Source organism: Protomyctophum parallelum (assembly GCF_964188405.1).
Source record: "Protomyctophum parallelum genome assembly, chromosome: 22".
Classification (NCBI taxonomy): Eukaryota; Metazoa; Chordata; class Actinopteri; order Myctophiformes; family Myctophidae; genus Protomyctophum; species Protomyctophum parallelum.
In genome coordinates this window covers 26,001,125-26,027,874 of record NC_139714.1, presented here as the reverse complement: position 1 = coordinate 26,027,874, position 26,750 = coordinate 26,001,125, and the positions used below count along the sequence as shown (strand labels likewise).

The 26,750-nt window shown below is 43.5% G+C and overlaps 1 protein-coding gene across 1 annotated transcript in view; it reads right to left on the bottom strand.

Annotated features, from left to right (window-relative positions):
• Nucleotides 1-1,279: 1,279 nt before the first annotated feature.
• LOC310879704 (fatty acyl-CoA reductase 1) overlaps nucleotides 1,280-26,750 on the bottom strand; it is a 61,427-nt gene continuing 35,956 nt past the window's right edge. The window contains exons 3-12 of the mRNA XM_083794519.1: nucleotides 20,995-21,170; nucleotides 16,829-17,008; nucleotides 16,181-16,358; nucleotides 15,366-15,410; nucleotides 14,720-14,838; nucleotides 13,811-13,878; nucleotides 8,087-8,258; nucleotides 7,147-7,276; nucleotides 3,598-3,725; nucleotides 1,280-1,980 (exon numbers count right to left, since the gene is read on the bottom strand). Of these exons, the coding sequence (XP_083650645.1) occupies nucleotides 1,821-1,980; nucleotides 3,598-3,725; nucleotides 7,147-7,276; nucleotides 8,087-8,258; nucleotides 13,811-13,878; nucleotides 14,720-14,838; nucleotides 15,366-15,410; nucleotides 16,181-16,358; nucleotides 16,829-17,008; nucleotides 20,995-21,170 (1,356 nt within the window). The 3' untranslated portion in view covers nucleotides 1,280-1,820. The remainder of the gene's footprint in view (nucleotides 1,981-3,597; nucleotides 3,726-7,146; nucleotides 7,277-8,086; nucleotides 8,259-13,810; nucleotides 13,879-14,719; nucleotides 14,839-15,365; nucleotides 15,411-16,180; nucleotides 16,359-16,828; nucleotides 17,009-20,994; nucleotides 21,171-26,750) is intronic.

The window sequence follows — 26,750 nt, the reverse complement described above, 5'->3', positions numbered from 1 at the left end:
TTTACAATTACTAGTTACTTATTACTAAAAAGTAATATTATTACTTTACATTATTACTCCCTGCCAAAAGTTAGTATTAGTTACGTATTACGGTAATATTTTCCCCCTCGCCCCCCCAGTCATTGCATCTTTTGTCCCCAAAAGTCTCACACTAGCCAGTTTGTTTCCGAGACGGTTTAAGGCTCACCCGTTCCGCATCCGATAAATCAGACATACAGACGAGTGCGCATCGTTTCTGTATCCCCTATAGAGTCTAGATCCAGACGGATCAGCAGCCTGCAAAGCAACTCCATCCCAACCCAGTCTACCATTAACACACTGACTGCGTAGAATTTAAATCGTGAAATAAGCTTCACTGCTGAGTATTTCGCTAACCTTTGAAGAATCACCCGGGCGCTAATGTTTCACGAAAGTCCGCCTGAATATATTCCAATAGTTTGTAATAGTGTGCAAACATATTCCACAGTCCCGGCAATAACAGCAGCGGGGAACTGGGGCACGGCCATTGTCCCTCATAGACTCAAGCGCCTCAATTTCCTAGACGCACTGAGAACCCCATGTGACTGATTTTTTCAAAAACAGCAAATTAAACAATGAAAAGAAAAGTCAGGAATGTCGTGATCCCTGTGTTAATAAACACTGAGCCCACAGTACCACCAAGGCTCATGGAAATATGAACAAGTTACTTTTGGATAATAGTTAATAATATTACTAATATGTTAATATTAATATTATTACACAAAATGTAAAGTAATTAGTTATATTACTAGTTACTGGAAAAGGGTAACCACGTTACTTTTGGATAATAGAGTAGTAATATTACTAATATTAACATATTAGTAATATTATTAACTCTATTATCCAAAAGTAACTTGTTCATATTTAGTTAATATTGGTAATAGTATTACTCAAAATGTAATGTAATTAGTTAGTTATATTACTAGTTACTGGAAAAAAGGTAATCATATTACTTTAAGTAGTGAGTTACTTTAATTACTTTCCAACACTGGTTGTAATAATGTACAATCCTCAAAGCTCTGTGACCCTTGGTGAGAACTAAAATGAATTACATATGAATGTACAGTATGTTTAAAACATCTCCCTTCTTTTTTCGCAAGGTCATGTCTTGCTTGAACTGAACAAATTCTGCACTGCGCCCACGATATCTGGTGTTACTTTACTGCTCAATTTTGTCCGTATATCCGTACGCTTTCAGAAAATGCACAACAATTTAAGCAGGGTAGAGAGAAAATGGTCCATCTGTATCTGTACAAGTATTTAACGTTTATCATAAATGAGCCTTAACAAAGCATGAAGATGTCCAGTTCACCGATATAATTAAAACAGGACTTTGGATATCTCCAAATTACAATTAAACACACACTAAAACAGTCTTTAATTAAGTTATGCGATGACATATTTGAAGTATGCCAAAAAAAAGAAAACAAACAAAAACATCACATTTTAAAGGCAATGTGTTCGGATCCAGGATGAAAAAATATTGATAGAGTACACAAAAGGCGTATTGTTGCATATATATACTCTGTCATTTTTAAGAAGAAAACCATAGGTATAAAACATATTCGTTTTGCTTTATGGGGCTGGATGACTTTTAACAGTGCAGATTCTGGAAGGAGGATTAATTGAATGCACTTCACGGCTAGTAGATGTTCTCTCTGCCGAGCTCCTTAAATCCAATCTTCGCTCCACCACAGCCGTGATCTAATAATGACCTTCCCAGACTAAAATAATCCAAACTGTTCGTTCAGGAGGGTCATCATGTGCTGCCCAAGGCTGAGGTGGGTGGGTCGGTCAGTTAGTTAGGTCAAGGTGCTAGACGCCCGGAAGTAGGAGAGAAACTTGAAGCAGAGGCTGACCACAAAGTACCAGATGTTTCTGGCCATCTGGGAGCGGGCGATGAACACCCTCCAGATGAAAACCAACAGCAGCGTGTTGAAGGTATAGCGGATGTTCCTCAGCCTGGGAAAGAGGGAGGGAGGAAGGCAGGTAAAAAAAAACTAAACGGTGGGAAGCGGGAGACAGGAGACATATTATACCACTGCCTAGCCTGTAGGGCTGACCCAAAAAAATGGATTAATCAACGTTCAATCGATACGCACGGGAATCGATTTTGAATCGAATAGTCATAAAAAAAAAGAGCGGCCCCTTTTGGTCCGCGAGACGGCCCATTTCCGTCCGCGAGCCATGCTCCTCCGTCCTCACATGTTAACAAGGAAGTCAAGCAGCCAGCTACAGTCATGCCCCCCCCCCCTACTAGCCTGGGAGGCATACCCATTTCATGTTGTAGTCTGGTTTGTAGTCGTCAGGCCGGAACCTCCAAACCCTCCAAATCAAAACGGGATTACCCTAAATAATTCCCAGTGATCAATCATTTTAGGGCCTACCCAATAAAAGCCTTGATGTGGCGTTGAAGTTTCTTCAAGTGCTTCTTGGAATAGTTTGTTTGGTATATCCATCTTTCCTTCCAACTCGTAGCGAGTACTAGTGACTGGCAAGACTAAAAACTAAACGGGGTACCAAAACAAAGCAATGCCGGGAATATTTGTTTTTTTACCATCCGGTCTAGACCGGATTACATGTTCACATTTTTTAATTACCAGCTTAACAAGATCTACCCGCCCCAAAAAAACTATTCCGCACATTCTGAATGGAAGTTGGTGTTCTGGTTCTTTGCCATACACATTTTTATATTCAGTATTATAGTCAGACGTCATTTTGTAGTGCTAGGTTACTTCCGGGTCCTAGAGCCACCAGCGCCTGTCCGCTTCTCATTGTAAAATAGCAAAGTCTCAACGCGTGAATCTTTTTACAATAACGTTATTTTTCAGAATGGAAGCCATTGAGGGTTAAATGAGTCTTAATGCTTTCAACTCGAGCAGAATTATTAATGTAACTGTACAAGTGTCCATGACAAAGAAAATATATGATGTGGAGACAATAAAGACTATTATTATCATTATTATTGAAGGTGGTAACAGTCAATTCTCTCAGTACAATATTTCGGGGGCATATTTAGAATGTGTACGTTGAGTCTAGTTTGCATTCTAATGGAGGATCTCTAATGGAGGATTTAGTTGACACAATGAAATAAAATGGCGATAGTATTCAGTGTGGGGCAGACAGCCAGATTTGGGAGAGCAGTAGCTTTGTTGTTGCAAGGAAAGCGGTAAAATGAAACTTTAGTGGTTTGTTTTAGTCTCAGATCGGTTCAAACACCGCTCCGACGGAGGGACACAGTATAACTATGGGGACACAAAAGAGACACAAAACGGTAGGACCCAGAAGTATCTCTGGAGGGGGAGCTTACGTCACGGCTAAAATACTGAAATACTTTGGTACGGACGTTGGCACACCCTTTTTGACTTACTCACCTTAATTTAAATAGCAGATGCCAAAAAGGGGAGAGGTTTTGGGATTTTTGTTTATACACATTTTAATAATTTCTTTTTAAGAGGCATGTCATGTGTTCTACCGCCTTTGTGATCTACTGGTAGATCACGATAGGCTATACCTTTTGGGCACCCCTACAGACATTATCTGTTGGTGTGCTAGTCGTTCCATTCTTTTGGTACTTACTTCCTCAGATGCTGCCGGGCAGCGGGGATGTCTGACATGTCTTCATTCAGTACGTACTTCTTGGTACCGAGACAGTAGTTCTCAATATACTCTGGCCAGTTGAGCTGGCGCACATCAAAGTTGAATGTCTGAAAGACAGAAAGCACAGAGGGAAGGATTGTCACAGCAAAGCCGAACAAAATATGTTTGATTTACTCATAATTCATTTTTAATGTAATATAATGCTGGCTGGCTTGACACGATCAGTCCCGGGATTCCTTCAAAATAAGGGCTCTGGGGTGACGGGAAAACAGCTTTTACTCTGAACTTTACTTCGTGTTTTCCCCCCACATCTCTCTCCTCATTTCCTGTCTGTCCCTTCATAAAAAATATAAAATAAAGGCGAAAGCCACAAAAAAACATGTAGAGAGAAATGAAGCGCTTAGTATATATCCATCAGATAAAAACCACGGAGGCGTTCTTTCTGCAGCGGTAAACGGGAAGTAAACGGGACCGCGCACGGTACGAAGAGCCGAGCGTACGGTGGCCTTAGAGCCTCACTCAAAAATAAAAAAGGAAATATTATTCTCTCGCCTGATATCATTGAAGATGCGCTAGGACCTTAGAGTATATATATTTATAGAGAAGGCACCCAGAGGAAATCTTGAGGCGAAATGGACATAGTGGCCGAAAGAAGGTATTGCAGTTTGGTAAGGTCTGGCCCCAAACACATGAACGTGCACTAGGCTCCGCCCACTCCAGAAAGTTTCAGGCAGCTCTGAGCTCTGCTTCAGAGCGGAGAGCGCTGAGGGGCCGACCGCATTAAAACCAGGAAATGTCGCATCAGGACTTTTGCTCATTACTTATTATTCTGTGTATATAAAATATAGCTAATTTGTCTAATCTCTAGTTACATCAATATTGTTCTTGTAAAATAGTTGGTTTGTGACCAAGTATTAAGATTATAAAGATCGCTTGTGTCATTTTGACTGCCAGGGACTTCCCATTCACTTACCATAGGCTTCTGTAGAACTCCCGAGTCCGAATTCAAAAAACATTTTTTTAAATAGCAGCTGTACAATTAATTAATTAAGTTAATGTTGATTTAGCATCGACATGATTATTTACCGATATAAATACATGGTTTGATAACCTACAAATAGGCGAAAGTCATTTTCTGCTAGGCTTATGTCTCTCCATCTACCACGTCTTCGGTCACGGTCAGTGCAGAACACATTTCCCTTAGGCACCATTTACACTGACAGCCAAATCTAGCCTGAATCAGATCTATCTGTGCCACATCCAGATTGGAATCTGATTTGTTTAAATAAGTCTAAATGCAGACAGGTCACATACAAGTCACATGGAATCTGATTATTTTTCCAAAACCCCATTTAACATTCAGAGGTGAATTTTTTAAACTTGGTTCAGGAACATGACACCATATATATGCTATATGATATATTTCATTAACCACTTTGTTTTACATTAAATAGCTAAAGAAAATGGAAAGCTCACATGCTGTGAGCTTGTACTTTTGAAGATTGCGCCATATGGCAGACAAGTCAGTCAAGTCTATGGACTTTAATGTTTGTTTAGATAATCGATATATTTCATTAGGCACTTGTACTAGATGTTCACCAGATTATATATATTATGTTATATATTTCAGAATATTTCTATTATTACCTGAATTAAAATACCTAAAAGACAAAACACATTATTTTTTATAGTCCATGTGATTCCTGCAGATTCAAATAAGCACATAAAAGGATCATGAAGACGCATAGGTTTGACATCTGATATCCAATGAGAACAGAATGAGAATAAAACAATACATTGATGTCTTAACCGATTGAGTAGGCTGCATGTTGTGGTAAGATTGTCTCCCTGTAATATATATATATATATATATAGTGTTTGTAATTACAAAATTGTTCAACCTATTGAACTCCAGTGCTAGTATCTACTTTCATTTAGTATGTATATTTATGTGATTGTGACAGTATTAGACACTTTTTTGGCAGTTTGAAATTGTGACCATTTGCTGGGGACAGGCGAAATACAGGCCTTTTTGGGTACAGTGCCTGCTTTTAACTAATTCAGATGGCATATGAAAACAATTATAATGAAATTAATGGCATAATAATACACAACTGTATTACATTTAACTTTGAAGTGCTTTTATTTTTATGAATTAATTTATTTTTAACATAAATAAGGCTCTTATGTGTGGGACATGTTTTTTCCACTTTTGTCCCTCATCTCAAGAATGAGTGCTCTATAAATATGTGGGAGGGAGGTGAGCATGGGGGAGGATCGAGGGGTGTGGGGGCGAAAGACACAACAAAAAGAACCATCTGAGAGTGTACAAATGGGTTCCATTTGTACAAAATGGGTTCCATTTATCTGAGTTACAGACCCCACAAGGGTCCATTTGTTTCCTAACTATCATTTAGCTGGTCCCCCTTGAAAGGGATGGAGGGAGATATAAAGGGAGGGAGGCTGTCTTATCCATACAACTTAGCATGTGAGCAAGCAAGGACATACATTAAAGGGCAGCCAGTAGTCATTACAAACCATTATCATAGAGAAGAAATCTTTACCATACCACTTCAGTGGAACTGGTCTGTTGATCTGGTGTCCGTTCATCATGGAACTGGTCTATTTATTGATCATGTATTATTGTAAGTTTGGGTATATGAGTCATCATTTCTCATACTAGATGGCTACCTAAAGTACTTAATATGTTCTAGCTATAAAACATGTTAATAGGTTATATAATTAACCTATAATATTTGTTCCAGGGGGGGGGGGGGGGGGTGGGGAATAAGAAAAAGGTTCTTGTTTCTCATTTGTTTGTTTCACACTTTAAATATTATTTTGTTATATAAATATATAGTTTGTAATACATTTGTTGGTTGTCTGATACATATTTGATATTTATTATATTTGCATTCATAGTGCTACAAGTGCTATGAAAAAGAACCCATCATTTATTGTATTTTGGCATTTTATTAGAGATCGGTAGCATTATTATTTAATAGACCCCACAAGGGCCAATACCGCCCCCAGCTGGCAGTGTCAGGTTAAGACGAGCCTGCTGCCTACATAGCGATGCGCGTTCACCACGAGTAGCACGCACACGCACGATGCTAGTTCATGTGTCGGTCGCGCGTTCATGTGTTTGGGGCCAATCCATCCCAGAATGCACTCTGTTCCTACCAGGAAGGAGGAGTGAATCCGCCTCATGCGCTTTTGAGCAACTCAATGCAAGTGGATGGGAGGAGAACTCGGGTGTCTTCTCTATAGATATATATACTCTATGGCTAGGACATGTACAGTACACACGTCATTGCAACCCGTCGGTTGGATTCCCTAGGATGTGTGGACACGTCGGCTTTTGTGTGCACCCAAGACAGTTTTTAAGTGTCTACTCAATATTAAGACATTTGGATATTCATTTTACCAGACACTCCCCCCTTCCTATGTAGAACTATTGTAACTAGTTCAAACACATTTTAACCATGTTGGACTAACTATGAGTTTGCGTTAAGAGTATAGCCCTACCTTTCTGTCCTCGGGCGTGAGCTGGCTCAGCAGCATGGTTATGTTGTCAGAGTTCCACTGCCAGTCCTGGTTGCTAAAATACTCCAGCAGACCAATGGCCTTGTGCAGACGGTTAAAGATGCGCATCATCCTGAGTAAGGAGGGAGAGAGAGAGGGTATGTACGTACAGTATGTGCCAACTGCCAAGTAATCAATTTTTTATTTCAAGTGTGAAAATCAAGGTTAATTTGTACTTCATAGCACTACCGTGACAAAAATGACCAAAATGTGTATTTAAGTTCGGAGTGAGAGTAACATGAGTATAATTAAAGGCATTTGCAAGGCATTTGAAATGTTCAAAAATAGCTAAACATAATTCAGCATTTCAATTCAAATATAGCAGATCTACAAGCTCAAAACGCGTCACACCGCGACGCGTTTTGAGCATGTCGATCGCTATTTTTGCTACGACAGTAATATGCAATGTGGCCCTCTGGAGTGAGTGTGGAAATATAGAGGCCCTCTCCATCTTCAAAGTTGGCCACCCATGAAATAGAATATCACAATATGTTTTCAAGCAGTAACACGATACACAAGACTATAATGTATATAATATTGTGTATGATATTTCTTTCATGCGGTTTTTATGGTTATTGGTAACACAAACTAAAAGAAGAAAATACGCATACAAATATTTATCTGAAAACATTATAGGTTAGAAATAAGCCACGAAGTCGTAAGCATGTTTTGGTGGCCGTCTGTATGTCTTGTAAACAAACAGACTCCACACGTGGATGTAGCGTAGACACTAATGTCCCATAGCCTTAAGGGATGCGACGCTCTGATTGGTTCAGATTACAGAAACACAGAGGCTTCCGTTTCAAAATAAAATGACCGAAAAAGCCATTGCACCCTATCTTTAATAAAGAAGTTGCCACACACAGCCCACAGTGCGTCTTACTGAGGCTGCTGTCCAGACAGGCGCAGGTAGAAGTCATAGATGAGGGCAGGGAACTTGTGACTGACCAGGATCCAGTACTGGTACACCAGATAGTTGGAGGTGATGTTGGCGTTGGGACGGCGGAACGCCTGCTCCAGAGGGTTCCTCTTGAAGGCAGACATGACATGGTGCTCTGGAGACATGGAGCATGTCGGGAGAACAAGGGTTAAAAATCACTTAAAAACAATTTGTTTGAATTGACCTATTGCTAAGCCCTTCCCCAAACTGCTATAGTCTAATCACAGCTAAGCATGACATGGGTTAGACAAACCTCTCCACCAATAGTTTTCCTATATGATAAAACATTGTTTTAAAAAAAGAAATGCCACGCACATATTTTTCCACTGCATATGGAAGGCCTTGTTGACGGATTTGGAAGAGATTTTGAAGGCCTGGTTCCAAGAATGAACCAGTATTTAATGTGTAAAATCCATGATATTTACATTGGCATGAATGAGCCTGGCTGGAAAGTGACCAAGTGGGAGTGTCTAAGTGGGAGAGGCCGGCGCTTATAGCTATAGGTGAATTGAGAGGAAGTGGAGACCTGACACTTCTTTGACCATTTCAATAAGTAACACGCTACAAAAAAAAGTAAAGAGTGTTTTTTGTTATTATTATTTAAATTATTTCAATATTTGTATTATTATGTATCCCTTTTTTATTATAAATTTGTTTTATAGTAGCTCAGGCTCAGGGGCAGAGCGGCCTGGTTATAATCTGATGTGATTTTCATGTTACAAAAAGTCAAATAAAAACATCAGATATTCATGCTTCCTAAGCATTGAAATATATTTACTACATCGAACGGCTTCACGGAGCCGATACGAATTCCTCAAATCACCACCTGTGCTGCCGTGATAATGTGTGACCTTTAGCTTTTGCTCCCTCTAGATTATCAGAAATAAACAGAGGGCATGGCTTAGACAACACACACCACCGTCCACTTCACACAAACAAACATTATCATTATGTGGAATTTACCCCATGAGGATTATGTCATCCGAGACCCTTTTCTGCACAAAGGTCTGTGTGTCACATCTGTCACTGTTCTGATGGTGCACCTTTACGCACCTGCTGCTATTTCTAACATTACCTTTTGATTAGGCTTGCAGCTCTTGGTTCTCCAACACCGGCTCAATGTCACTAAAAACGAAACTTCAGACCTCCCCAAACGAACCCATCGACTACTACTCGGCCTAATATTGCCTATAATTTTGTTAAACCCCTCTGGTGTCTCACATCTTGTTTTGGCCATGGGTGGTCTGGCCGACTTGGTACTGTATAGCCTACAACAGAAAGCCAACTATTAGGGCATTTGAACACTGATGCCTGCCAGACACAATGTGGGACGGGGTCTCAATTTGTGGAACGCCTGAAAAGTCTTGGAAACGAGGGACTGTCCCACGCAAAGGGGGAAATCTGGTCAGCCTAGCCCCAAAACAGAGACAGTGGGTTGAAAGTGGATGAAATGACGTTATGATTTTGTGCAAAATGTTGGACTCTATACCCCCAGACATATTCGTTGGCCCCCGCACCAAGATGGGAAATGGTGCTATATATGCATGCATACAGTATATGTACTTAGTGGTTATTTTCCACCACTGTTGTTGATTAACACGCCTGATGCCAGCCTCGCCCCCTTTTTCATGAACGGACCGTTGCAGAGACGAGGCCCAAATAAATCCTGCTGCCATCTGGTAGCAATTTCCACGGCGAAGGGAGTACATTTGATAATCTGTGAGAAGGCATAGCATGAGGGCGCCCCCCTCGTCACCCTGATGTGATTAAACCTCTGCCTGCTTAACAACCATGACCTTCATTAGAACGTCTAACTGGACGTCCATATTTTTGAGTGGTGCAACCACTCCCTTACGGAGCTATGTGTGTGGGTGGGTGGCTGGGTGCATCTGAGCACGAAAACAGCACGGTTGTTTTTCACCACCTGTGCGCAACCTAACACACACACACACACACACACACACACACACAGATATTAACTGTATATATGATGATTTCAGGTGAGCCAGTACAGTACAGTGACAGTACAGTACGGTACAGTAGAGGGACCCACACACGGTAACTCTGGGCCTCCTGGGCGCGTTCCCGGGGGTCTGGATATTCCCGGGGACTCGCCGGGGACCCCCACACGGTAACTCTGTCATTTCTCTACCATTTCGGACGTGGGGCGGCTCGCCAGAACCGGACCGGCACCCTGGGTGCGTCCCCCTCCCCCCGGCGACCCCCACGCGGAGTTGCAACACTCACTTCACACGGGTGTGATTTGTTTACCCCACATGTATTCCGCATGAGCTCAAATGACGACAGCCGCAACGGGTCGTGAAGATTAAACAACACCATTAAACAATACCAAATCAATCAATTCAGCATTATTTGTCAATCTCACGGTTCGTTTTTGACTCCTATAGACAGCTGTGTGTGTCCCTGCCTGGGTCTGTCCGAGCAAAAAATAGCGTTTGGAAAATAGCGTTTGGTTGGTTTTCACGACCAAGATCTACAAGCTCATTCGGGTTATGACGAAACCGGAAATCAAGCCATGCTCTGGGCTGCTAGGGCTTCTGGGAAAATGAGCTCAATGCAAGTGAACGAGGGGTTTGTTTGGACTACAACATGCTGTGGAGGCAGTTCTTGTCTCGCATTGTAATGGCAGCCTGATTTTCTCTTCAACAGCAAACCATCAGACAATTTTTCGGATTTTCGTGGATAAAAGCTGCAAATACTTTGGCGTATGCTCCAAAGGTAATAAGACAATCTAGGCAGCGTAGAATATTGGATTAAATAGCGGGGAACGTGGGTTACGCAGTAGAACTGTTACAAATAATTCAATTTCGGTTCTTCCCATCGGTTCCTACAGACACGCAGAGTCACACGCTTTATTAATTTATTATTTCTTCCCTTTTTATCCTATCCTTGATCCTAGTAGATATATAGTATTGCTCAGAATCTAACCCCTATATTTGTTATTGTCAGAGGTAAAAAAGGGGAAAAAAAAGAATGCAGCTCAGTATCCACAAATGGCTCAACTGTTAAATAAAGGAGAGGATGTTAGTCTATTCATGTGTCTTAAATGAAATGCTTAAAAGAATAAAAGCTTTTTTGGAACCGGAATCGGTATTGAACTCATAAAAATCCTAACGATACCCATCCCTAGTCACGTGGTCTAGTAGCGATGTAGTGACGAGATTTTCACGATCGGCTGGCCTCTAAGCCAACGGGAGGACTAGCCCTATTCGGCCAATGGGACACTTAAGCCATTTTGGGGCGGGAACCCCTTTTGGCGTTTTAAACATTGTTATAATTTAGCTATTGAAAAATAGCAGACCTACAAGCTCATAGCGAGCCACCGAGTGGCGCGCTATGAGCTTGTAGGTCTGCTATTTTTTCTTGTTTCTTTCTTCTTGTTTTTAATGAGAGGGGAGTTGCACCACTCAGTTCACATGGGTGTGAACACCAAAAGGGGTTCCCGCCCAAAATGGGTTAAATCAATTAAATCTCGAATATAATCAGTGCCAAATCCATTTTGCTTCGAATTGTAAGGTAAAAGTCCCTGCATGGATTTACTGCATCTGGAAATGTAATTCTTTCCAGGTCCTTCCACCAGGTGGCAGACTGCCACTGTCTGACATTCACAACCACACTCTACAGTACAACATGACATCACTGTGCCAACAAGTCAAGATACTGGAGTATTGATTTGCAGTGGTGTAAAGTACATTTACTTAAGTACTGTCCTTAAGAACAATGTTGAGGTATTTGTACTTTACTTGAATATTTCCAATTTCCAATACTTTTACTTCTACTCCACCACATCTCAGAGCCAATCCACTACAATTATTTGAAAACTTTAGTTACTAGTTACTTTGGAGATTTAAAATTTGATTAGAAAAAACCACTTCAACCCTATATACATTTAAAAATAGACGATCTACAAGCTTACAATGAGCTTGTAGCTTGCACACATTTTGATCTGAAGTACATTTTGATGCCGATAGGTTTGTACTTTAAAGGTCCCTGCACACAGAGCTCGAATTCGGATTTTTAAGTGGCGTTTCTCCATCGGTTTTCAGAAAAACGCGGCCGGTGTGCAACCACCTTTACTCTAGTGCATTTCAGTATTGATACTTTTACTATAGGTTTAAATACAGCAGATTGGCAAGCTCACACAATGCATTGCAATGTGACGCGTTCTGAGCTTATAAGTCGGTATTTGCAGTAGTTCTACTGTATATAGGATAATGTAGGGCGCCAGCAGGCAAGGATATGACAGATGTGGTCCAATAATCCACCATATGGGCAACTAATTATCCACTCGCTTCGAATATCAACCGATAATCACCAGTCTGTTCCTAACAAGACCATTCATTGCAGTATGGACATTGGACATGAGAATTCCATACTAGAAGGCTTTCTTACCTTTATTTGTAGTTGTTACGTCCCCACCAAAGAGGTCCAGGTGTTATTTTGTGCAAAATAACACGCTATTTCACCTACCATAAGCCCTCAGTGAATTGCATTTAATTGAATGAGGCATTGGGGTGTTGTGCTAATTTGCTTATTTTCATCGCTCAAAAATATTTTTTTCCCCGTATATATATCCTCTCTTCATAATGTAAATAGTATCCCAAGCGGCACACTTTACTAATGCACTTTTGCAAAAAATAACACCTGAACCTCTTTGGTGGGGACGTAACAACTACAAATAAAGGTAAGAAAGCCTTCTAGTATGGAATTCTTCTTTAAGACTGATATGAGGTTATAAGGGAATTACGTGGCCGGTTAAGACTGATATGAGGTTATAAGGGAATTACATGGCCAGTTAAGACTGAGGTTAGGGTTAGATTTAATTAGTAATAGTCGGACAACGCTGACAACAACGTCAGTATGTGGAAATGTCCATACAGGCTTCATTGAATGGTGTTGATAACGGCTGATGACGGACATTAAAGGGACACTTCACCCCATGTTAATGACATTTAGAAGATTTTGCTCCGGTGGTGAGCTGACCACCAAAGCTGAAATAACGTTGAGCGGTGGTGAGTAAAAACAGAGAGAAGGGCTGGGGCGGTGGTTTTCTCTTCAACGCGGCTCGTGATGTCAGGTTGTAGTTCGGTGGTCACCTCACCACCGAAAATCTAGACTATGAATGAGCCTTACGACAGCCTTCCCCCTATACACCAAGGTTAATTAAAAGAGGTTAGGAAGCGAAGACCGTACGGTGGACTCCATGTTGCTCCCTGGAAGGAAAGAAACATGGGCAACTTCCGCGTTGAGCTTCCTTGGCCTCAATTGTGCATGTTTCTTTCCTTCCAGGGAGCAACATGGAGTCCTTTGCTTCCCATCCTCTTTTAATAGTCCTTGCTATACACAAGGAGGAGCAGTGCACCAAAGCATTATGGGAATTGTAGTCCAGGAAGGAAGTAAGCCCAGTGTCTGTGACATCATGGACACTGCTAAAATCTAAAATATCTAAAACCACATATTACACACAAAGACCCCAGGAAAGTGTTCTAAATCTTCTAAACGTCATTAACATGTATTTTCTTTTTGAAAAAAGTGTCCCATTAAAGATAACCATTCGATGCCGCTAAATTATCCTCAAGCTAAACACAACTAGGCCTACTGTACAGTACATACATACTGTACTATACTGTACTGTACAATACATACCGATCTCTCCCCAGTGGAAGGGGTTGATGCCACCAGTTGTGCAGTTGTACACCAGTGCAGTTTTAGGTCTGCAAGACAGAATAGAAGGATGGCAGAACAACAACGTTATGAGACAATTGGATAATTTACATCATAATTATGTGTCCGTCTGTCTGAGCAAATCGACATGTTATGGCATGATGATGTACGATGTTCACACGGGTGTGATTTTCATACAGCTTTTGTCCCCACACGTCATTTGCCATTGACAATGAAAGTAGAAATGAGGTCATATGTCCCTCAAAACATAAATGTCGCAACACAAACATGAAATGCCATTGACAATGAATGGAGAATGTAAGTCATATGTGGACCAGCAAATCGGCTTTATATATATACACCGGTATCTCCTAGAGGCCTACCTGTGTACTGAGGTGTACCAGCCCCCCCTAGAGGCCTACCTGTGTACTGAGGTGTACCAGCCCCCCTAGAGGCCTACCTGTGTACTGAGGTGTACCAGCCTGCAGCCCCCCCCTAGAGGCCTACCTGTGTACTGAGGTGTACCAGCCTGCAGCCCCCCCCCCTAGAGGCCTACCTGTGTACTGAGGTGTACCAGCCCCCCCTAGAGGCCTACCTGTGTACTGAGGTGTACCAGCCCCCCCTAGAGGCCTACCTGTGTACTGAGGTGTACCAGCCCCCCCTAGAGGCCTACCTGTGTACTGAGGTGTACCAGCCTGCAGCCCCCCCCTAGAGGCCTACCTGTGTACTGAGGTGTACCAGCCCCCCCTAGAGGCCTACCTGTGTACTGAGGTGTACCAGCCTGCAGCCCCCCCCTAGAGGCCTACCTGTGTACTGAGGTGTACCAGCCCCCCCTAGAGGCCTACCTGTGTACTGAGGTGTACCAGCCTGCAGCCCCCCCTAGAGGCCTACCTGTGTACTGCAGTGTACCAGCCTGCAGCCAGGGTCAAGTTGATGACAACATCGACGGGGATCAGGTCGGCCACGGCGTCATTGTTGGCCCTCATGGTGCGCAGGATGCCCTTGCCGGCCTGGCAGGAGGAGGAAAATAAGGACATCAACTCCTTCCCCGCCACGTTTAAGGTCAAGTTTAGTCGCTTCGCTGCCACCATAGAGCTTTTCAGCCGTGAGCCCTTATTTTGAAGAGCCACCAGCTGATTCGGTGAACCGGTAGTAACAATCAATCATTTCCGGGGCAGCCGGCGGGGAGATACTTTAGCTTTCGTCAGAATCGCTTATATACTACCGCGAGTTCGCTGGGATTTATTTTACTGAGCTCCTAAACCATTGATGCTCTGTATTATCACCTCAATCTAAGCTTCAATTCCGAGAAAAACGCAGTCATTAGTTAGTTAGTTAAATTTATTGTCCACGTGTGGAAACTTGTCTTCGGTCTCAACAACAGTAAAAAACAAACAGTTACAACAGCAACAACACTTACACAATTATTTTCTTAGTCAAACAAAAGATACGTTAATTCGTTAATGGGATCCATGGTGATCACAAGAAAAGCCATGACAACAAAGCTAAACACTAATCAACCCATGCTTTTACTCACAGCGATGAAGACTCCACTGGGTCCATTGAAGTTGTCGATCCAGCCCTGGGGAACATGCAGAAGACAGGGGCTTAGACTTTAATTGTGAACCTTATGAAACAAATAACTCAAAATAAATGTGCTGTTAAATAAATAACCATGCATTTGGAGGTTGTTAATGTAGCGTCATTTTAATTTTGGTTAATAGCAGAAACACAAGCACATAACGTGCCAATTCGTGCCACACTATGAGCTTGTAGATACTAGTTTTGAGAATTTGCAATAGAAAATAGCCGATCTACAAGCTCACAATGCGCCACGATGCGATGCATTGAGCTTGCAGATCTGCTATTTTCAAAATAATTTTATACAGTTGAAAACTTGTGAATTTAGACATTCTGCATAATGAGTACTTTCTACATTTGCAATTTAAGTACAATTTGATGCCAAATACCAAAAACGTCTAGAACACGTCTTCCTGGTTTTCAAACAGATGGTGGATGAAAATAACGCTAGTAGTCAACTTGTAGCGTCAGCAAAGCGTTTCAGTCTTTTTTTTGTGCCGTTTTTGCCGTTACAAGTTGCAGCCGCGGGCGAGCGTCATTTCATTAATTTCCATCCATATAAACCCGGAAGAGACGCCTAGCTGGTCTATAGGCATTTAGAGACGCCTAGCTGGTCTATAGGCATTTAGAGACGCCTAGCTGGTCTATAGGCATTTAGAGACGCCTAGCTGGTCTATAGGCATTTAGAGACGCCTAGCTGGTCTATAGGCATTTTCTAGGCATTTTCTTTGGATGCGACAGTGTGCCTGCTGCGCCCAGAGGGGAACTCACAGGGAAGGGCTCCTGCCAGCTGGCTCCCACTATGGAGGGTCTGATGATGCCGATGTTGATCTTGCTCTGCTCCCTCTGCACCACGCACTCCGCCAGCGCCTTGGTGTAGGTGTAAGTGTTGGGCCGGTCGCCGATGAGCCGCGGAGTGATGTCACGCACGATGCCGTCGTCCATCCACCTAGGGGGTGGGGGGTGGAAACACACCTTTACACGCCGGAAGATCTGGTGCATTTCATAATGTAGACAACTAGGGGACTGCCAAAGCAGGTAAGATCAGAAGCGGATTAATATATAAAGAGTGAAATTGCATATTGTCGCCGCTTGTCTCATCTCCATATTTGTTTTGCGTTTGTTTAGGTAAATGAATGCCCTAATTTGGCATACGAGATTGTTGCGCAAAAGTAAAGGCACACTTGTGAGCTTTCGGTAATTTTTGAATACTTTTTTTTATAAATACAAAAACGCAACCTTCGGGTTTGGCCTCTGCCTCAACGCGTTGCAACTTGCAGCGTTGTGACTAAATGTGATTCAGGGTTAGGGTTTTTATTCAAAAGACTATGGATAAAAACCAAATCAAAAATCTAGTCAAAAACAAACACTAGTCTGTTCCCAACAACAACAACAACAACGCGGCCATCCACTACTCACTCGAGGGATTCGATGAGCTTCCGGGGCTCGACGGGCGGCGGGTAGATGACCTCGTCGATGTGCCTGCGGTTGCAGTTGGCGTAGGCGGTGGAGATGTGGATAAAGGCCTCTAGGTGCTGCATCTGCTGGGCCAGTGTGAGCAGCTGTTGCGTGGCGATCACGTTCAGCTGCAGGGCGTGTCTGCGCGCGTCGTCCAGGAGAGAGAGAGAGAGAGAGAGAGAGAGAGAGAGAGAGAGAGAGAGAGAGAGAGAGAAGAGGCACCCATGTGTCAATTAGCCCTTCGCTAAACCCCACCCCTAAAGCGATAGTCCAATGCAACCGTTGCAAAGGATGGAAAGCTTTTGTCACCTCATAACAAGTGTTATTTTGCATGGATGGGTGTCGTTGAACACATACTGTGTACACAGCTTAACGTCAGGAAAGTTACACGACTCACCCACCCAGGTGTTGGCAATATTACTAATCACCGCAGTATTGCCGCGCAGTACATAACTCCCGGCGGACGGTTGTTAAAGTTGATTGAGTTGGATACCGTTTCTCCCTCTAACATTTCCTCGTATTTCTAGTTTATTTAAATAGTGTCATGGTAGATGGTGCATTTATATAGCACCTTTATCCAAGGTGCTTTACAGAGATTGTGTATTACATTCACCCTTTCACAAACATTCAAACACACATTCACACACCGATGCCGGAGGAAACCATGCGAGGCACCAACCTGCACATTGGGAGCAATTAGGGGTTCAGAGTCTTGCTCAAGGACACTTCGACACCAACTCTGGGGGAGCCCGGGTTCGAACTGGGAACCTTGCGGTTCCCATCCGGTCACTCTACTCCTGAGCCACTGCCGCCCTGAGCATTGTCAACATGCACATTTGTCCAGTGCATAGCCTACTGCAGGCCTGTTTGACTAGATTAAAAATATTTGTTATGCTCTTGCTGCTGAAATGATCGAAATCCCGTCATTTTACATGCATATTCAATGGGTGAGAAGGAAAGCTTGCCATGTCTCCTCACTTAATAACCGTTGCTAACGTGCCTATTGGACGAGGACGGGCTGGGGAGGGACTTAGCAAAGTTCTTAACTAACAAATGAACCACTTCAGAAGCAGAATCAACTTCATTGTCACATCATGGAGATTCTGACAATAAGGCGGCAGTGGCTCAGTAGTTAGAACGGCAGGATGGGAACCACGAGGTTCCCGGTTCGATCCCAGGCTCTCTCAGAGTTAGTGTCGAAGTGTTCTTAAGAGCCCGCTATTCACCTGTCAAGTTTTGTCTCATTATTTTTTAACTTGTTAATTAATTAACAATTCCCTGTTTAAAACTGCCTCTTATTCAGCAATAAGCACAACTATGAGCATAAACGTCCATCCATATTGTCAGGCAGACACACAATCCTGACTTGTGCCCACTTCATTCAGTCCTCTATACTTGGTAAACTAATACTTAGTTGACCAGGCAGCATTGGCTCTGTACTTGGTCCACTCTTTTTGTCCCCCACTATTTCCGCTGAATGTTAGCCTCAGAACAGGGTTATGCTATGATACCAGCTCAGTGGCCTTGTGGTTAGAGTGTCCGCCCTGAGACTGGGAGGTCGGGGTTCGATCCCCGGCCGGGGCATACCAAAGACTCTAAATAATGGGACCCAGTGCCTCCCTGCTTGACACTCAGCATCAAGGGTTGGATTGGGGGTGGGAAGTGAGGACGCTGGCGTCGACTGTTCGCCGCTTCACCTCCCAATGTATGAATGAATGAACCATTGTAAGCGCTTTGAGTAGGCACGTAGTGCATAGAAAAGCGCCATAAAAATGCAATTCATTATTATGATGAGCAGATCATGCTTTCACAGAGGACACGCTTCCATGGAATCCAAATGACTGAAATCCACCGCGTGGCGACTGAGAACTTTAATCCATGAGTCTATAGCTGCACAGCTTCGCCCCACACTGAGCCATCAGTCACAGCAACAGGCGTCACGCACACACACACACACACACCCCCAATACCGCCTGAAAGAAGCCCAGACGTGACGGTTGTGCCTGCTGGTGCCTGGCTGTGTGTGTGTGTGTGTGTGTGTGTGTGTGTGTGCGTGCGTGTGCGTGTGCGTGCCATGTGCTTAGGCCTTGCCTTGTGATCGCAAGCGGACCAGGGTTTGAGTTCGACTCCTCCCGTCTTGTCTCGCAAGTCTTTCCACTCTCTGACCTCGGTTTCTTGTCTCTCTGCACTCTACTATTTGAAATGGAGCGTAACACATTGTCGCCTTCTTAAACAAAATAGCCCCATATATTTTTTAAGGTTTTCAGAAATAAATTAAATAAAACTGATCCAAAACAAAACTACTGGTATATGATATTTCAACAATTGTCTATTAATATATACATGTATAATACTGTCTGTCAGTTATGTAACATAATACGATTACATAGGAATAAACCTATTATAAGCCAATTTACGTAGGCTACTGACTTGCCTATTTTGGCCTAAGTCAATATACTAAAGGAACAGGATCAGCATGATCCTTTTCAATTAGGATTTTACCAGAGGTGGCCAGAGTGTCATGAGGAGCTGACTGAAAAGAAAACATGACGTAGGCGATTAGTTTAGGCCCACCTCCATTGGTGTAGATTAACACCAATTGGTATTTTATAGAGCTTAAGATCGATCGAGTCGAGATGCTACTCACATTAGTGCACCATCTTGCATCTCTCAGGCACCAGCGCCCACTCTGTTACTTTCAATGGCCTTTATGTACAGTACAATTCCTCGTCCCAGATGGCATTTCTGGTCAAATCAAGGTTCATTCCACGGCCCATAGCCGACACTGCGATGAGGCTCTCTCGTTGCCCGACCGCAAGACCGGAAATGGATGCGACAACACACACACAGTAGTACAGTAGTAACATTTGTAACATCCGGTCGCGGGTGTTTGGCTCTTCAAAATAAGGGTTGAACAGGGATAAATCCTGTTTCCCTGGCGGGAAAGTGGACATTTTATGTCCCTCACATGTGCAATTTAGAAAGTCCATGGACACGGAGCACCTCAAATACAATTCTCCAGAGCTGAGCAGCGACGTCGGGGAGCTTACAGGAACATGAGCCGTGTGCCAGCTAGACCAGCAGACATAGTGGTGCAAAGGACGGCAGTCAACTGCAGCAGAAATCATTAAGTACGCCAGCACAGCATATGGACAGGAGCACTGTGCCCAGCAGCATTCAGTTACAGTGCAGCAGCCAGGGGCAGCAGCAGCAGCGAGGTGTAATGAATGTCAACTGTCTTGCCTGTAAACTAAGGCAGGAAAATGTCATGTACGAAAAGGGTTATTGAAGCAGTCTTTCTTTCTGTGTTGGACTATGGAGAAGTCTTATATAGAAAAGCTGTCCCTTCTGTCCTCAAGCCCATGGATACAGTATATATCATTCAGCTCTGCGATTAGTATCTAGTGAACATTATAGGGCTTATCACTGTATCCATGATAGAGTGGGTTGGCCTTCCTTGGCCGACAGGCGAAACAAACACTGGTACCAGTATATTTGTATTAAGGCAATTAAATGATGGGACTTTACCATTGTATTTTAATGCTCTATTGGATTGGACATTTTGTTTTAATGCCCCCAACCACCTGGAATGACCTACAGCTTTAACCTGTTAAGCCCCAGTGGGGTCCAGGGGGAAAATCCCCAGAATCAACATTGCAATTGCAGATTGATTAGGTCTGATTAGATGTATTGAGTGCTGGTAAACAGCCCCTTAAGATGCAGCATCTTATTTTCATTTTACTTTGTCCGAAATGTTCAATTTTTTAATCACGGGCTGACAACTCGAGGCTATGAACATTAAATGAAGGAAAAACAGAACACAACGCAGTATATCAACATTCGGTCCGTCCACAACGGTCCAGTGCGACGGAAGTGTTCATTTCTTAATATCCTCTTGCAACTGTCAATAGTCCCCGAGGATCCGCATAAGGGTCACTCGCTGCTACCAAAACAATGTAAATTAAACAATAACCATGTGCTAAATTGTCACTTTACTGTCATCTGGGGACTCCCCCCGCAACGAGCAAAAAATAAAATGTGTGTGTGTGTATATATATAATTTCCGACCCACAGGTTGAGAACGGTTGCATTAGCAAGAGCGGTGGGGTGCGTGTGTGTGTTCTCACTTGAGCGGCTCGTCGAATCGGATGGTGGCGGCACAGTGGAAGACGATGTTGACTTGGGCGGTGAGTGTCTCCACGTCTTCGGGGCTGATGGCCAGGCCGGGCTGCATCAGCTCGCTGCTGATGGGGATGATCTTCTGATGGAAGTCTGGGTCCTCCTCACGCACGCGGTCAAACAGCTGTCCGACACACACACACACACACACACAAACACAAATTACAATTAATTTAGCAGGGAAACAAATGTAGCAGGGTTGACAGTTCATGGGCACATAAGGATACACATGGCAGCACACACACACACACACACACACACACACACACACACGTTATGTCCACATGACGGTTAGACTGCAGGTGTCACTGTTGTGCAGCGGACAGTACCATGAAATGGCCTCTCGAGAATAAACCAGAAAGTGAACTCGGGAAAGGAAAGAGGTAGGAAAGAGAGAGTCTTCTTTCACACCAACTAATTTCATGTCCTCTTTCACTACATCCATACATCTTCTCGTCGGCCTTCATCTAGGCCTCCTGCCTATACGCACTATCCCTCATGTACAAGTCCAAACCATCTCAGTCTGGCCTCTCTGGCTTTATCTCCACAACATCTGACATGCGCTGTTCCCTCTGATGTACTGAGTTGTTACTCCCAGAGAGAACCTCAACATTTTAGTCTCTGCTACCTCCAACTCTGCTGCCTGTCTTTTCTTCAGTGCGACTGACTCTAAACCATACACATGGCTGGTATCACCACCGTCTTCTTGCATACGTACCTTCCCTTTTATTCTCGCTGATACTTTCCTATCACACCTGACACTTTTTATCCACCCATTCCAACCTGCATGCACTCGTATCTTCACTTCTTTTCCACAGGGATTGTTAATGCAGGACTTTGTTAGTATATCCTCCTTATCTTACAAGCTCACAGCGTGTAATGTGTTTTTGGATCGTTTGGATGTTTTTTTGGGGACAAAATAATATTCTCTTATGGTGATTCCTGGAACAAAGTAATTTAAAATGAGGGTTCACAGGAAAATGCGTGTCAATTTGATGTTTGAGAACCACTGGTGAAGACACAAGTGAAGTGAGTACGTCTGAAACAGAATGTAATCAGTACTTTGATATTGATAACCTATTTGATGTATTATATAAAATGATAATGTATCTGATCTTTTGCAAGTGATCCGTCACAGATCTGTGCTCAGACTGGCAGCCAAATCCAGTCAGAATCAGATCTCTGACACATCCAGATATAGAATCCGATTTGTTTTAAATAAAAGTAACGAGTCTCAAAGGAATCCAATTTAGAATGATCAGCTTACTGCGTTCAGAATGAGACGGATCTCCTGAGATCAGATTTGAAACCACCTCTGAATGTGGCACAGATCTGTAAATGGGCAGGACTTACGCATGAGACCTGGGTTCAAATACAGAGTAGAAGAGGACAGTTAAAGGTAGCTTTAAGAGAGAAAACAATATATACATTTTGGAACGACTCATATAATGTATACCTTTGGCTGTCTGATAAATAATATATATTCATTTATGCATTATTGAATTACAGTAGATCTGCTACTGTATAATAAGCACTTCAATATGCCTAATAAAAGGGACAAAATCCTGGAAAATAATACAATTATCATTAGAGCCCGATTTATTTGGTGCATAATAGGCTTGGAGCTGCTAGTCTGAATGCTCCTCTTTTGCCTAAAGCTTCACCTACTGTATCGGTTTTGTAAATGTGTGTGCCAATAATAACTGGGACGAGGAATTAAGCCTGTAGCTCTGTAGTCAATGATCTAATTATCTAACAAAGTGGTGGTGCTGTCGTTTAGGTGTGTGCGTGCGTGCGTGCGTGTGTGTTTGTCGGGGCCCTGACTCACACTAGGGAGTGTCTGCCATTGGACACCCCACCTAGGAAACAAAAAATGACACATTTTCTGTGGCTCAACCCAGCAAACCACCACATTAATAACCCCCCCCGCCGACCCGGCTGACTCGCGTCTGTTAACATAACATACCAACACCAAAATGACTGGGTTCAGCGGAATGCGAGGAGAAAGTCTACTGAAAGACACATTATAATTTGACTTTATTTTTAAAGACTTGTTTTTGGCTTTTGTGCCCAGACACTGACACGTTATTATTAAGCGAATAAACCAGTGCAGGCCTAGGCCGTGGCTCAGCGGTCCTGTCTACTGTACTGTCTGTCTGTCCCTCTATAAGAAAATATAAAATAAGGCGAAAGCCGCAAACATTTAAAAAATAAATAAAAAATAAAATAAACCAGTGCAACCACAGAGGTAATCTAACGGTAACCATCATCTAACGGTAACCCATTAAGACATGAGACCAGATGTCTTCTAGTGTTCCGAAAAACCTATGTTTCTATATCAGTGGTGCTCAGCCTTTTCATGTCAAAATTATATATGAGACCCCCCCCCCCCCATCTGAAAATATACTGTTCCAGGGACCAGCCGCCCCCAGAACCAAAGATTTTAGTTTAAAACGTTTCCTGTGAAAGAATATATATTTAAAGATTTACGCCACATTTGCACGATTTAAATCTTTTTTTTGTTGCATATCTTACAAGCTTGTAGATCTGCTATTTTTCAATAGCTAAAGTTTAAAATAATGGTTAAAAGCTACGGTGACACAGATGCGTTCCAGGTCTTAATTGACCAATTGACCAATCTTCAATCATCCCATTTGTCACTAACGTGACAGATTGCGTAAAGTGTGATTAACGATGGCAGGTGTGTGAATCCGACACGGCCATTGTCACACTGCTAGTCGTGGCGATACTTTTATGCGGTGTCTGTCTCACACACACACACACACACACGCACACACACACACACACACACACGCACACACACACACACGCACAGAGCAAAGACAAGGGCCAGCTTGTGCCTTCATTCCACCTGTTAAACCACTGTTTGTTAGCCATGCGTGCATGCCCAGCATTCCAGGGTGGCTGTGTGTGTGTGTGTGTGTGTGTGCACTCCAGGGTGGCTGGAGGATTATGTGAACTCTGTGTGATCTCTTACTAAAATGACACCGGCGGCTGCATGACTTTCTGCCGCACGCGACACAGTGGTGGAGAAAGCATACTCACATTTTGTTTTTACTTTGAAGTACTTGAGTAAAAGTATTGGAATCAAAACGTACTTGAAAGTACCAAAAGTAGAAAGCACTCACTATGCAGAATGTCCGGTTTCAAGTTATGAAATGTACAAAAAAATATTTTGAAAATAGCAGATCTACAAGCTCACAATGCGTCGCATCGAGACGCATTGTGATCTGCACAAATCAGTCTTTTTTTACGTGGATGTGAAACGAGTCGACTGCACTGTGTGTGTGTGTGTGTGTGTGTGCGTGAGTGTGTCATCGTCCTCCTGTTGCTGTGGTCGAGTGGCCGCATGCGAGACGCTGACTGCAGGCGACAGAGAAGGTCAGCCGGTGGTCACGCATGCGGTCACGTTGCGTCTGTGCATGCTCGCATTACAAAGCCTGGCAGCTGCACACAAGACATTTGGCGGTTTTGCAGCTGAATCAAAGGTGTGTGTGTGCGTGCGTGTGTGTGAGACGGTGTGTGTGTGTGTGTGTGTTGCTTACAGTGCAGGCGTGTGAATTATGTGTCGGTGTGTGCAGTAAGCCGTCCTCCTGGGTGGCAAAGTGCCCTCTCTAGCCCGAGGCCGGCCGGGGGACAGATGTTGAATAACAGCTTCTAAACAGCTGTTTAATATCCCCCGTTGTTCGTCTCTCTGCTGAGTCGCCGCCCTCTTTTCTATTTCCGTCTCTCTCTCTCTCTCTGCTGTGTTGTCTAAGATTAATAACAATAGGGCCCATTCCAGATGACGCATGATGACCCAAAACTCCACAAATGTCGGGGGGGGGGGGGGGGGGGGGGGGGGGGGGTCACATGTTGTTATACAACTAACTGGCCAAAAATCTACTGCATAACAAAACCTAAACCTACATATGTACGTAGCTACCCACCAAAGTACCGAGGTGGCTTTTTGCATGCATGCATGCTGCTGTATTTCAGTACCAGGGGAGGATAAAAAGGACTGACAGTTTTGTACTTACGTAAAAGTATCAATATTGCAATATAGAAATTCTCTCTGTGACAACTTGACAGGTCCGGAAATCAAAATGTGCTTGAGGAAAAAAGTATTGGCATCAAATGTAAAAGTTCCAAAAGTACAAAGTACTCATTCATACGCAGAATGTCCCATGTCAAGTTTTCCAATGTATACAAATATTTGTATTTGTATACATTAGGCATACTGTAGGGCTGATGTTTCTATGGGATAGGGCTGTTCTGTTTGCATGTAGTATTTTATGTTGTCCCTTTTTTAATTGGACCTGTCCGAGTCTGACCAAATAAAGTTGATTGATTGATTTTTGGAAATAGCAGATCTACAAGTAGATCTAGATACTTAGTTATACTTCCAGTTTTTCACCACTGCTTTTTGTTATAATTCAGTACACGACAAAAAAAAATCCATTGCCATTATTGCTTGTTGTTTTTTACCCTGTTCAGCACTTTGGTCAGCCTTGGCTGAAATGTGCTATACAAATAAAGTTTGATTTGATTTGAATACAGAGAGGGTTATGCAACTGTCTGGACAGTTACAGTATGTAGGCACGCATGCACGCACGCACGCACGCACGCACGCACGCACGCACGCACGCACAGTGTAGTGTAGTGTTGCTTTCATCAGAAAGTTGTCCTCATGAATATATAATATGGTATCGTATTTAACCGTTCCTTTTCAGTGCAGAGAGCGTTCTCCCCTTGCAGTCCACAGAACCTTGGCTTTGAATGACGGCATCCGATGACCTCATCAGAGCCTGACTTATTTTCGGGGCACACCCGGAATGTCGGCGGCGTGGCGTTGCACTGCTGCCCGCTCGCACAACGTTGGCTTGAACGATGGCTGCATATAGTCCATTGCGCATGTTCCTTTCCTTCCAGGGAGAAACATGGAGGTCCTCTTTTCAATAGTCCTTGGGAAGTCCTCGAAAACATTGTATAATGGCAGAATATCTAAACGGGTCTCGGTCTCTCTCTCTCTCATTTTTGACCACTAAACCACCGCGTACAGTACGTGAAATTACAGACATGACCCTGCCCGCCCGGCTCCCCTGCCCCCAACACGTACGGGCCAATTGTGTTTGTACAGACGCTCAACCAAGCTGGATGGCTGCACCGCGGTGGATTGGAAAAGGGGGACACGGGGAGAACATGCAAACTCCACACCTAGGGTCTGGGCACTGATGGTGTGGAGGAGGGAACACCACGCCCCCCCCACCCCCCCCACCCGGCGGGAATCGAACCCGGGACCTATAGCTGCGCTACAGACTGCACCAAGACAAAAAACGACTTCTTCTAAGTGGAATAGAAGTGCATCGGGGTCAGAAGAGTGATTGAGGCCACCGACTGTGGGCATCAGAGCGCCCTTTGTTACAGTGCCCCGGCACAAGGAAAGAAAGGCATAGTGGGACACTGGTATTCTTTTGTTAAGAGGCTCATCGGACCATCGGTGGTCTTGTGCCAGGCTAACCACGGCTCTCGTTTCACCGCACGGCCTCCCCTCTCCACGACTCGCCGGCACAAATGAGAAAACTGTCTTGATAGTTACCCTTCACACACACACACCGACCGCCTTTCTCACAGTGTGTGGGGGGGGGGGGGGGGGGGGGGGGGGGGAGAAAAACAATCTCGTCACACCACAACTGCTCCCAAC